Here is a 12,372-nt window from a genome sequence, read left to right on the forward strand (position 1 = left end):
TCTATCTATCTATCTATCTATCTATCTATCTATCTATCTATCTTTGAGGTCAAGAGAGTGTCATGAACAATCAGGAGGGAATAGGTAGCAAACATTGAAAGCCTGCCGGTGAGATTAGCAGAGATTTCAGCTTCGCCTGGGTAGACGTGACAGTTGAAGCCACTGAGTCTATGGCATGTGTTTCTCTCGCGTCTGCCATCGGCAAGTGACACATTTTCAAGTGTGCATATTGAAGCTGGCATTTGCAGAACTAGCAGCCCGTTATTTACTACGCTAAACCATGCTTAACGCTCAGAGCAGACCCAATTACTTCGGGAACGTTCCCCTCGCTGGAAAGTGAAAAGACTTGGAGTAGGAGAAAGCCAACATTTGCAAGGCTGTGCCGGTGGCAGTAGCTTTATGGGTAGGCTTATGATCTCCCTCAATGATGGCCTAAAGCACACGAATTGCTTTTTATTGTTGTAAAAACATTATTCAAGAAATTGAAACACTCAAACAGATTTATGAACCTCTATATCCACGCTACCCAATATGTTTGGGCCAAGTACTTATTCTTCCTCTCGTACCCAACTTCGAAGAGTGATTTCTTTAAAAAAAAAAAATGAAAATAATAGAAAGTTGCTATATTCTTCCCATTGCGGGATTCTGCTTGGCCTAGAAATGAAGCATTTTAAAACCAGCCACACTTATTTCATGTAAAATAATATTGATAGGGGTATGAGTATATTTCATTATTAGAACTTACTCAAGCCTGGAGTGATTTATGGATCCACCCTTACTGCAGCCTCCTGAGCTTATTCTTAGACATGTGTACAAGCCAGGTGAGTTTCAGTTGGAGAGCGTTTGGCCAAGCAGAAGTTATGCCCAGAACATCCATCAAAAATTGCCCAGATTCCAAGTTCCACACAGCCTGGAGACTGCCCAGTGTGTTTTTCTGAAGCCGAACATGGACATCTCTCAAAAACTTCCCTGGGCAAAGAAACCAAGAAAAACACTCCCACTATAATGAAACTGTTCTTTTAGGGGAGAAACATTATAACTGAACACAATTCTGGTAACTGAAGTAACTTTGTTCGGAGACTGTTTGTGTTGATGCGAAGATATTAGGGATGTTAGGAATTTTAGTCTATCTTCCTCTCCTTTCTCTGGAGAGTTTTATTTTTAAAGGAGGAAGGGAGAAGGCGGGAAGAGGGAGGGGGAAAGAGAGAGAGGGGGAAGAGATAGAGAGGAAGAGAGCGAGCGAGCAGAGGGTCCTCTTCAAAACTCCTCTCTCTCTCTCTCTCTCTCTCTCTCTCTCTCTCTCTCTCTCTCTCTCTCTCTCTCTCTCTCTCTCTCTTTCTCTCTCTCTCTCATATGTTGGCAAAACCAACATGATACCTTTCTGTGTCTTTTGAGCATACAAATCCAACCATTTGTTCAAATAGCCCTTAACCCAGCAGAGTTTCTTAGGAATCATTAACTGAAATTGATGAGGTTAGTTGGTACAAAGATTCTACACATTTTTTTTTCTTTTTGTATTTGTGAGCACTTTGTAGCATGTTGAATTTCAAAGGGGAAATGCATTCCCTGAGGGAGAAAGGGGAATCAGAGCTAGCTCAGAGGAGGAGTGTGTAAAGCTCCCATGGTCAGGGCTTGGAAGTCCCCCAAGGTCCAACAGGCTCCAGGAAACTCAGGCGATTGTCGTGGTATTAGAGCCAGTCCAAGGTGCCAAAGTCAAAATAGGCCACTGCTGACCACAGCAGAGGCCCACGTGGGAGCGTTATGTAGGTCACTTACACATTTTGCATTTAGACAGGCTGGATTCAGACAATTATCTTATAATTAAGCGTTGGAGAAACCCCGCATGTTCTGAATTTTTAGAAGTTACCTATTTCACAGTGTGTAAGAAAATTACAACCTGTGTTTGAATGGTGTGTCCTTGGTGGCTCATTGTGTGTGGACAGCCAGGTGGGGAATTCTGTTTATGCTGACACTTCTTGGCCCAACCCGGAGGCTGGCATTTTCTTGGACCAGTTTTAGAGTTCACCGTGATGCTCAGGACTGAACACGAGCATTTCCTCAACCACATTCAGCAAACTCTAGTTTGATGCAATGAGAAATAATAAAACTAGAAATTGGTGCTCATAGCCCCTAGGGCTTTATTCCCACAAGTGTTCTTTTGAGTATCAGCCATGCATGACCTAGTGTGGCAAGTTCCCAAAACAGGGAAAGGAAGGCAGGAAGACATGGTTTACCGAGCCCTGCCCACACTCTTTCTTTTCCCTTGTGGCCACTGATTTCCTCTCACTCCAGGTCACCTGTCTCTTCAAGTGCTTCCCTCTGTAACCTCCCAGAGGTGACAAGGTGGTCATATGGTTCCATGGGAGATTTGTGCCTCGTGAAACCTCAAGCCTCTAAAGCAGGGATCAAATTAGTAACATCACAAATTCTGCCTTTGTTTTTTGCTAAGTGCTGCTGTTGAGTTCTAACTTAATGGAAGTGTTCGCTTTCCCATAAATACACGTAAACTCCTACCCCTTGTCGTTGCTGAAGAAAGCCCTGTCAGTGGCAATCCAGGACGGCAGCAGCGTAGTTCAAGCAAATGGCTGTAATTGAAATTCTCAGTGTAAGCAATGCCATCCGCACCGTTTATGGATTTACCAATTGTTCTGCGCTGTTGTAGCTCTACAGCTGCCACTGGAATTTGTTTTAATTAACAGCCCTGTAATTTCAAAAAGTTGTATGTGGCACATAGAAAAGAATCAAGTCGGTGTGGGTATGCGAAAATCCCGACAACCTGAACCCTTCCCTCTGTTTCAACCCCTCCACGTGGTCTCTTGTGACCCTTGCTTTCTGTCTACCTTGGCCTCCGTCACACAGCCTGCCTGCTGTTCCCCGGTCCCTGCTGTCTCTTTGCTGGGCATGCTCGCCCCGCATCTGAGCATGGCTGGTTCATTTCTCCATCTTCAGTTGACCTCCTCTGTGTTCCTCCCGCAGAGGTGGCCTTCCCTGTAATGTGACCCTCCCGTGGCCCTTCATTCACCCACATTGCTTTGCTTTATGATCCTGGCTTTTATTCTTCTCTGCAGTTACCTAATAACTTGCTGGTTTATTTTCTCCATGTCTCTCTAGAAGGGCACTCTTGAGAGGGCCAGGGTCACACCCATCAGATTTACAGTTGTCTGTCTAGAGCTTACAAAAGGGCTTGGCACATAGAAGACCCTTGGAAATAACACTTCAAATGATTGACAGTTATAAGAATTAATACTCATACCAGCCTAGTGCCTGGTATGTACTAAGGACCTAGCAGGTGGAAGTTTACGGCTTTCCAGCCCTGTTTGTCTGAACCCCATGCATTTGAGACTAACTTAGCACAGGATTCAGTTATCATGGGCACAAGAAATCGGATGGAGTTAAGTTCAGAGTATTCGTCCCATTGTGTTCACAAAAGAGTGATGTATTTCTGTCTGGTTTTTCTTTTCTTTTTAGGCTGTCCTTGTTGGAAGGAACCATGAATTGGCATTTTCCCTTCTTCATCTGGACCACAGTGACATTGTCTTCCGTGTACTCCCAGTTCAACTCTCTGTCTCTGGAGGAACTAGGCTCTGACACGGGGATCCAGGTTTTCAATCAGATCATCAAGTCCCGGCCTCATGAAAACATCGTCGTCTCCCCGCATGGGATTGCATCCATCTTGGGCATGCTGCAGCTGGGGGCTGACGGCAGGACGAAGAAGCAGCTCACGACGGTGATGAGATACAGTGTAAACGGTTCGTGTGCGCGCTCTCCCTCCATGAGTGAGGCCTTGCCGTTGGCCCTGCATGTGAAGGGTCGTGGCTTGGTCTCTGCTTAATCTGAGAAGCAGGGCAGCCAAGAGAAGTCATACAGTGTCATCTGGAACATAGGGCCAGGGTCTTCTAAAGGCGACATGGTATCCCCAAAGTTAAGAACTGCACTTTTGGTTCTGTAGCTGTTGGGTCTGGTGCTACCTCCGTCTACCCAGCACTACTGTTTTCTCCTAAGGGAAATCTTTTGTGTTATAAGTGAGCGTCCTTGTAAAACATGTCCATATTAGAGACTGGAAGTATGGAAACTTTATGATGGTGGAGCTGCTCCGCATTGATGGGGTGATGTGAGTCTACATGACTCATAGAAATGCACAGAACTGCTGACACACACATGCACGCACATGCACCAGGCATGTATGAAAAATGAGTCAAGTCAGAATGAGTGCTATAGACTATACCAATGACAGTTTCCCAATATGGTCACCATGCCATTGAGGAAAACTGGATGAGGGAGGGGCACAAGGTATGCCTCTTTGCTATTTTTGTTTTAATTTTTTAAAACTCATTGTGGGCCGGGCGGTGGTGGTGCACGCCTTTAATCCCAGCACTCAGGAGGCAGAGCCTGGGCTACCAAGTGAGTCCCAGGAAAGGCACAAAGCTACACAGAGAAACCCTGTCTCGAAAAACCAAAAAAAAAACAAAAAAAAAAAAACCTCATTGTGGGGGTAGTGTGTATGAGTTCATGTGTGTGTAGGTGGGTGCAGAAGTGTGTGGAGACTAGAAGAGCAAGCATGTTGGTGTTTCCCTCCATCCCGCCCCTTATTTTTTAAGCCATGTCTCTCACTGAAGGTCACCAATTCAACAAGAGGAGCTGGCCAGTGAGCCCTGGGGATCCCCCTGCCTCTACTTCCCCAATGCTAGGATCGTAGGCATTTAGCACCACACTGGCAGGTGTTACACAGATGCCAAGGATCCGAACTCAGATTCTCGTGCTCATGTGGCAAGGACTTTACTGACTGAGCTCTCTCCCCAGCCTGCCCTGTTTGCTGATTGGAGGCCACTTAGAAATGTGAAATAAGAAGCTAAGTGTTCTTTAAATAAATAAATGTCTGGCCATGACCAGTCACTGGTCCTGGTAACTACCATGCTTGTATTCACAGCCCTTGAGAAGTGAGAGAGGAAGATTGAACATTCGAGGCCAGCCTGGCTACATACCAACCTAACGCAAAGATATGAACTGAACCTGGAGATGTAGCCCAGTGCTGGGCCGGGGGGGGGGGGGGGGGGGGGGGGGGGGGGGGGGGGGGGGGGGGGGGGGGGGGGGGGGGGGGGGGGGGCTTGCCCGACATATACAAAGCCCAGCGTTCGATAGTTAGTTCCACAAAAGGACAAACAAAATAACAACAAATACAGGCAAGGGACAGTGAGAGGAGCTTGGTGTTATTGAAAGAAAGCTTGTTTTCAGTCGCCGGTGTAGCCAGCCACAGGAACCCGTGTGTGCAGGCAGTAAGTAGTTCCCTGTAGGTTAGATTTCCCTTTCCACAACCGCAGCGCCCGAGGGAACAGGACTGTTTCTGAGCTCTTCTTTGCTGTTGTGCACACTGAGAGCGAACAAGTTATGTTTCATATCGAGGCGGCAGTCACCTCATTGGAAAGGGAGGGAGCTCTCACCACGTTCTTCCCCGCTCTTCTAGCCATGAAGTTCGTTCTTTCTTTTTTTTTTCCTTTTTTTTTTTGGTTTTTCGAGACAGGGTTTCTCTGTGTAGCTTTGCGCTTTTCCTGGAACTCACTTGGTAGCCCAGGCTGGCCTCGAACTCACAGCGATCCGCCTGGCTCTGACTCCTGAGTGCTGGGATTAAAGGCGTGCGCCACCACCGCCCGGCCCCTAGCCGTGAAGTTCTAAAACTCTTGACTACCTTGGTCCTGTTGGCAAGAGAGCTGGATTCGTGGTAGAATGCTTTCCCTTGCCTCTAGCTGCCCCACCTCCTTTGTGTGTTCAGTGTGACCCTCATATGGGAGGGGTCATCTGTTGGGAGCCCCATATGCCCAATGCTATCCCCTGTTGACAGAGGGACAAACTTTGCTTGGTTTTGCAGTTTGCCCGCTTATTAGATGTGAGGAAAGGCTGAATTCTTGGAACATGCTGTTTTGTCTCTGGCTGGGAAGTTCAGGGTTGTTGGTGATTTCTACCGCCTTCCTGAGTCACCGCTTAAATTTATGGCCATCCAGGCCCTGTCAGCCAACATAGTTCCAAAATAGCAACTGGGGTTGTGTCTTGTTTTGTTTTGGTTTGGTTTTAATGCTGATCCACTGTGATTTTAAATCAGCATTTTTTTTTTCCCAAGACAGGGTTTCTCTGTGTAGCTTTGCGCCCTTCCTGGAACTCACTTGGTAGCCCAGGCTGGCCTCGAACTCACAGAGATCCTCCTGCCTGTGCCTCCCGAGTGCTGGGATTAAAGGCGTGCGCTGCCGCCGCCGCCGCCGCCGCCGCCGCCGCCGCCCGACTTAAATCGGCATCTTCTTGATGTTGGCTACCAGTCTGCTACTTCCCTTTCTCTCTTCAGAATTGCCTGCAGTCATGTGCAGAATGTGATGTCAGGGTCCATGATATACTTACGCATGCTGGAGGCCTTCCTGGGGTTCAAACGCTGAGGGTTTGTGGTAGTGATGTTCACAGAGGAAGATGAGAGATTGTTCGAGGAGGTGGAAGATGAGCTCTGATCTTTTCCCCCCAGGAAGTGTATTAGTTCCTTTTATTCATGGCTGGAACAAAATAGCATGGCAAAAGCCAAGGAAGGCAGGATTTATCTCAGTTCACCGTTTGGAGGAAAAATGATGACAGCCAGAGCTGGAGGCAGCTGGCCATGTTGTATCCCCAGTCAGAGAGTAAAGAGAAAGAAACCCGGTGCCCAAGTCCCTTTCTCCTGTTTTATGATGTCTGCGACCCTAGCTCAGGGAATGGTACCTCCTAGGTGCAGGCTGAGTCTAACCACCTCGATTAACCCAATAAGGAACTCCCTCACAGACATGACCAGGGGGTTTTATGTGATTTTTAGATCCTGTCAAGTTGACAATTGCTTATCACAGAGAAGGACTGTACATGTCGAGGGAGCAGAGTCTGAAAGTGCCAGGGCTGGCATGTGGCCTTGGAGATGACTTTTGGCCTGCTGTTCTCCATATGATAGTTTCCCCATAGCATGGTGTCCAGGTGCCAAAGTTCTGTCCATGATACAAAGCTCTCCTTGGATTGGGAGATGTCCTGGCCCTGGCATTCATGAAATCCAAGGACGATGCATGTTCAGAATGACAAGTCAGCCCTCAAGCACCACCAAGCTGACTCTGGAAGGATGCTTTAGGACAATTTTGAAAAGACCTCAGGTGATTAGGGCAGTCCTGTAATTCAGCTCCCTGTGAAAACCCATCTCATCCTTATGACATATTTTTTTCTTTTTCATGCCCCCAAACTAAATGGAGCATGAATGAATGGCTGGTGTAAAATAAAGCTTATGTTGCCATAAAATTAATTTCTTTACTTTCCAAACTCAATATCAAGTAAAAATCACAGTGTTCTGGTTGGCGGCACATGACAATTTATAATAGTCTTCCTAATGCTTATTTTATTCATCTTCTTTTCTCCAAATAGTTTTTTCTAATCACATTGTTAGATCCTTGGCAAGAAAGAAAATAGCAATTGAGACTGTTAGGCAAGAAAGTCTGCATGAGAAAGCTTCCTGCCATTCATTTCTTCCATGGCTGCCAGTCCCAGAGTAGACCAGCATTCATGCTGACTACAAGAACATCGTAATATATTGGTACAGGAGCAACTGTCTCCCAAGAACTTTTATGGTCTAACACTATCGATGCCTCCAGAGATAGAGACCCCTTACAAGGCAGACTTAGTCTCTTGTGACTACTATCTTGCTTGCTGTTCTTATATGCTGTGGTATGAATGAAAAGTTTTTTTGAAGAGGTGTGTGTGTGTGTGTGTGTGTGCGCGCGCGGTCATGTCTACTTGCATGGATGAGTTTAAGAATACACATGTGCATCCATGTGAAGATTAGAAGCTGACATGGACTTCCTTCCCTGATTGCTCTTAACCTTATATATTCAGGTAGGATCTCTCACTTGATCCCAAAGCTCACCAAATTGGCTTGTGTAGACAGCCAGTTCTACTTAGGAATTCTCCTGTCTCCACCTCTTTCTGAGGGCTGGAACTGTAGGTGGGCTGCTGTGCCTGCCCAGCATTTATGTGGGTGCTGGGGATTTGAACACCAGTCCTTATGGGCTGCAGGACAAGCACTTGACTTGCTGGGCTGTCTTCATGGAGTCTTGTTTTCTGAACAGCATCTTGCTTTGTAGCCTAGGCTGACCTCAACTTAAACTCATGATAGCCCTCTTGCCTTAGTTTCTGAACTCCTGAGATTACAGGTATAAGTTACAATACCCAACAAGAATTGTTGCAAATGTGTAAATTATTGTAAAAATATTGTCATGTTTTCTGATTTCCCCTTCAGGAGTTGGTAAAGTGCTGAAGAAGATCAACAAGGCCATTGTCTCCAAGAAGAATAAAGACATTGTGACCGTGGCCAATGCTGTGTTTGTCAAGAATGGCTTTAAAATGGAAGTGCCCTTTGCAGCCAGGAACAAAGAGGTGTTTCAGTGTGAAGTGCAGAATGTGAACTTCCAGGACCCAGTCTCGGCTTGCGATTCCATTAATTTTTGGGTTAAAAACGAAACCAGGGGTGAGTGGCCTTCCTGTTTCCTGTAGATTCACAGTTTGTGAATGAAAGAGTAGAGACTCAGAGGTTTGGGCTGTAGTCTTCAAGACCAGTGCTTGCTCCACCAGGAGCCACGTGGGCTTAGGCAGGATCTGACCGACCTCTTCACTCTCCATGGGCCAGGTCTCAGTCTGCCTGCCTTCCCCGCTTCAGGCTGTTACTGCTCACGATCGGGGGTTTTCCTCCGGCAGGATAGGCAGCAGGAAAGAACACAGCCCTCCCTCTCTTTCCTTTGCCTGCCATACCCTGCCCGCAGAGCCCTGACCCATGAGTTTGGCGGGTTTCCTTGTTTGTCTTGCCTGGTTTTTTTTGCACCTACTGTTTTCTTGGCCTGGAACAGCCTTCTTAAGCTTTGGCTTTGTGTCTCCTGTGACCCCAGCCTCATCTGCCATTGCCAAGCTGTAGGTGCCCTCCACTGGCTTTGTGTGGCTTGTGATTACACTGCTTTGAACCCCTCCATTATGGCATTTTCAACATCGCATAATGACTACTTGTTTCAATGTCTCTTCTCATTAAATGGAGGAGTTTTCCAATGTTGGTGTTTCAAACCTGCTGACTTGTAAGCCGGAAGCCTCAGAGACATTCAGGAGGAGCTTAGGCCCTCCCACAACAAAGCGAAGCCGTTCTGGTTTCTTTTCTGTGGCTGTGATAAAATAACCCGACAAAAAGAAATTTGGGGAAGAAAGGGCTTATTTTAGCTTACAATTCCAGATAATAACCCATCATTGTGGGGAAGTCTGGCCAGAGATTAAAGCAAGTAGTCACATCACATCCACACTCACAAGCAGAGAGAAATAAATGAACGCATGCTCAGTACTCAGCTAGCTTTCCCACACAGTCCAGGGCCACAAAACCAGGACATGGTACTTTCATGCTGGGTTTTCCGGCATCAGTTCAAGCTGTCAAGACAGTCCTTTGTTGAGTCGTTTTTCCCAAATGATTCTAGGGTTAACAGTTTAACACTCACAGTTTAATACTCACAGGTGCTAAGACTGAAAATGTGCTCTTGGACTTAGATCATAAAAGAAGCAGGAACTCAATAGGGTAAACCCTGCCTTTGGGGACAAGCTTCTTAGAACCTAGTTCCTGGTGCACCTGAACTAGGATTACCCAGGGATGTGTTTAGAGTACAGTTCCCTGGCCCCGGAGTTGCTGGGAAAGACTTTCTGAGGGAGGGGCGGGGTACCTCCGGTCAGGCTCCATGACCCATCATCCTACTTACACACGTGAAAACGTGATCATCTCAGAGGAGCTGATGAAGAGGGGGAAGGAAGATGTGCGGGAAGTGGAGGAGAGCCAGTAACTTTCTCAATTGCTCTACAGTCTGGAGTCCGCTCCCTGTGCCGCTCTCGGAAGAATAATAGTTCGTATGTCCAGGGCTGGTTGGGGGATGCTGGATCCTGTACATCTGATGGTAGCAGATGGCAGCAGCTACATGCAGACATGGCTGTTGGTCCTGATGCTGGGTGTGTGATGCCGTGCCATTGTACGCTCTTGGCCTTCTTTGCCCATAAAAAGATAATGGTGCATTGTGTTGGTGTGCCATCTGATGGAGTCCCTGACCACCTGTGCTGGGAACCTCAAGCAGGGTTTTTCAGTTCTGTTAGACCTCCCTCCCTCTGTTAGTTTGTTCATTGTTTATTGACAGTGCTCCTGAGGGAGTGTGGGGCTTTACAACCAGGCCAAACAAACCCTCCACCAGTCAGCTGCACCCTTAGCCTTCAGCTCCCTCCTTCTAGCTTGAAATTCATAGGTAATATATATATATATATATATATATATATATATATATATATATATATATATTTAGATATAATCTAGCCAGATTATATATAATCATAGATATATATCATAGAATAATATATCATAGGTAATATTATATATATATATTCCCATTGCATACATAAACAGATTTTTTTATTAAAAAAATTAAACAGTAATATAAGGGAAAACAAAAGGAATTTATAGTTGTGGTTAAGCCTTTGGGTTCGAGTGCATGTGAATACATGATATATTTTTTTTTTATTCTGAAATTTTTGCCAAATTCTCAGGATAAGTGTGAACTGGCAATAGTAGACTAAGTCAGGTACATTATACCATGACACAAGGAACCATAGCTGTCACCATTGCTGATGCAATTTAAAAAAAAAAAAAAAAAGCAAACCAACAGGAGACTTTTTATGTATCTCTCAGTTATAATAACCCCAAACGGGCTGTTTCCTGAGCTTTTCTGCTACAATAACAAACAGACCTACCTTTCACTTCTTGTCCTTAACGATTATCGTGACATAATTGAAACTCAGTGAACCACATGGGGCGTAGTGAAGAGTGACTCCCAGCTCTTGGTTATGACTGTCATCATTAACTGATGCAATTTTTTTAAAATAGTGGTGCAGAATTCTTGGTAAATTTCCAAACTTGTCTCAGAGCAAACCAAGTGGAAATATTTAAAAGTAGGAGCTGGAAAAGATGGCTCCATGCTTAAGAGCACTGGCTGCTCTTACAGAGGACCAGAGTGCATTTCCCAGCACCCGTGGTGGATGGCTTATAACTAACTGCCTATGTCTTCGGTAACTGCCTATGTCTTCGGCGGGAATCCAGCAACCACAGGCTACCATGGGTACCTACACTCGTGTGCACACACCCATACAGAGACCTATAGATGTAGTTAAAAACAGTAAAAATAAATCTTTTATTATTTTTTTTTAAGAGAGACATTCTCCATTGTGTGGGACGGTTTTGAGCACCACGGAACGTGTGGCATGCCTGACCAGGGCCCACTCAACCGAAACACGCCCCCAGAGCTCCAGACAAGCAACCTCTGTCCCCAGACTGCTGAGCTCATCTAAGGAGATGCGCTTCCTGCAGAGAGAGATGGCTAGCACCAGGATGCTTTGCTCACCTTGTGACAGGTCTGACTGGGAGGCCAATGCAGCTGCAGTCTCAGCTTCTCCCTGCCACGAAGGCTTCTCTCATCACCACCACCACCCCCCTCCCCCCGCCATCACATACCGCCCCCATCCATGCATGTGACAGCCTGGAATGTTTCCCCGCTTCTCGCCGGCTAGGTAGCTCCTGCTAACTTTTGTGCCACCACATGCGTGACGCAGAACCCGCAGGCTCCGTTCTTTCTCAGTCTGAAGGTCTGTTCTGCCACCGCGGTGAAACTTTGGCAAAATGTCTTCCCTTCTTCCTCCCCCTCCAGCCCCTGATTTGCAGAATGTTGATATATTAGTGATAACTGCCAGGACGACAGGTCCATGAAGGCTTTTTGATGATGTGAGTGAAGACATAGGAAGCACTGAGCACAGGGCCTGGCCCTTCACAAAGTGTGAGCTGTTTTCACAGCGGCTGGCTTGGTGGTTCTCAGCCTCCCTAACGCTGCGACCCTTTAATACAGTTCCTCATGTGGTGCTGACCCCCAACCAAAACATTATTTTCTTGCTACTCCATAACTGTAATTTTGCTACTGTTACGAACTGTAATATAAATATCAGTGTTTTCCAGTGGTCTTAGGTGACCCCTGTGAAAGAGTCATTGACCGCCGCACCCCCCCCCAAAGGAGTATAGCACCCAACAGGTTGAGAACCGCCGGAAGTCCTGCTTGCCGGGCACCCTGTCTGCCATTTCAGCTGTACCTTGCACTTGCTGCCACGGACTTGAGTGCTTTCCCTTCGGTGTGTTGGTTCAAATGGAAGCTTTATGCTTTTCCAAATCCTTTTGGCATCTGCCTCTAATCCTTATTTCTTTGTGGGAGGGACCCACTTGGTGCGTGCTAGGTAGTATCCCAAGATAGATGGAGGATGATAGTCCACCTATATCTATGG

The 12,372-nt window shown here is 46.4% G+C and overlaps 1 protein-coding gene across 1 annotated transcript in view; it reads left to right on the plus strand.

Annotated features, from left to right (window-relative positions):
- Serpine2 (serpin family E member 2) overlaps positions 1–12,372 on the plus strand; it is a 64,037-nt gene that overhangs the window by 30,780 nt on the left and 20,885 nt on the right. The window contains exons 2-3 of the mRNA XM_028884103.2: positions 3,469–3,749; positions 8,282–8,509. Coding sequence (XP_028739936.1) covers positions 3,491–3,749; positions 8,282–8,509 — 487 coding nt within the window. The 5' untranslated portion in view covers positions 3,469–3,490. The remainder of the gene's footprint in view (positions 1–3,468; positions 3,750–8,281; positions 8,510–12,372) is intronic.

This window comes from Peromyscus leucopus, chromosome 13 (assembly GCF_004664715.2).
Source record: "Peromyscus leucopus breed LL Stock chromosome 13, UCI_PerLeu_2.1, whole genome shotgun sequence".
Lineage (NCBI taxonomy): Eukaryota > Metazoa > Chordata > Mammalia > Rodentia > Cricetidae > Peromyscus > Peromyscus leucopus.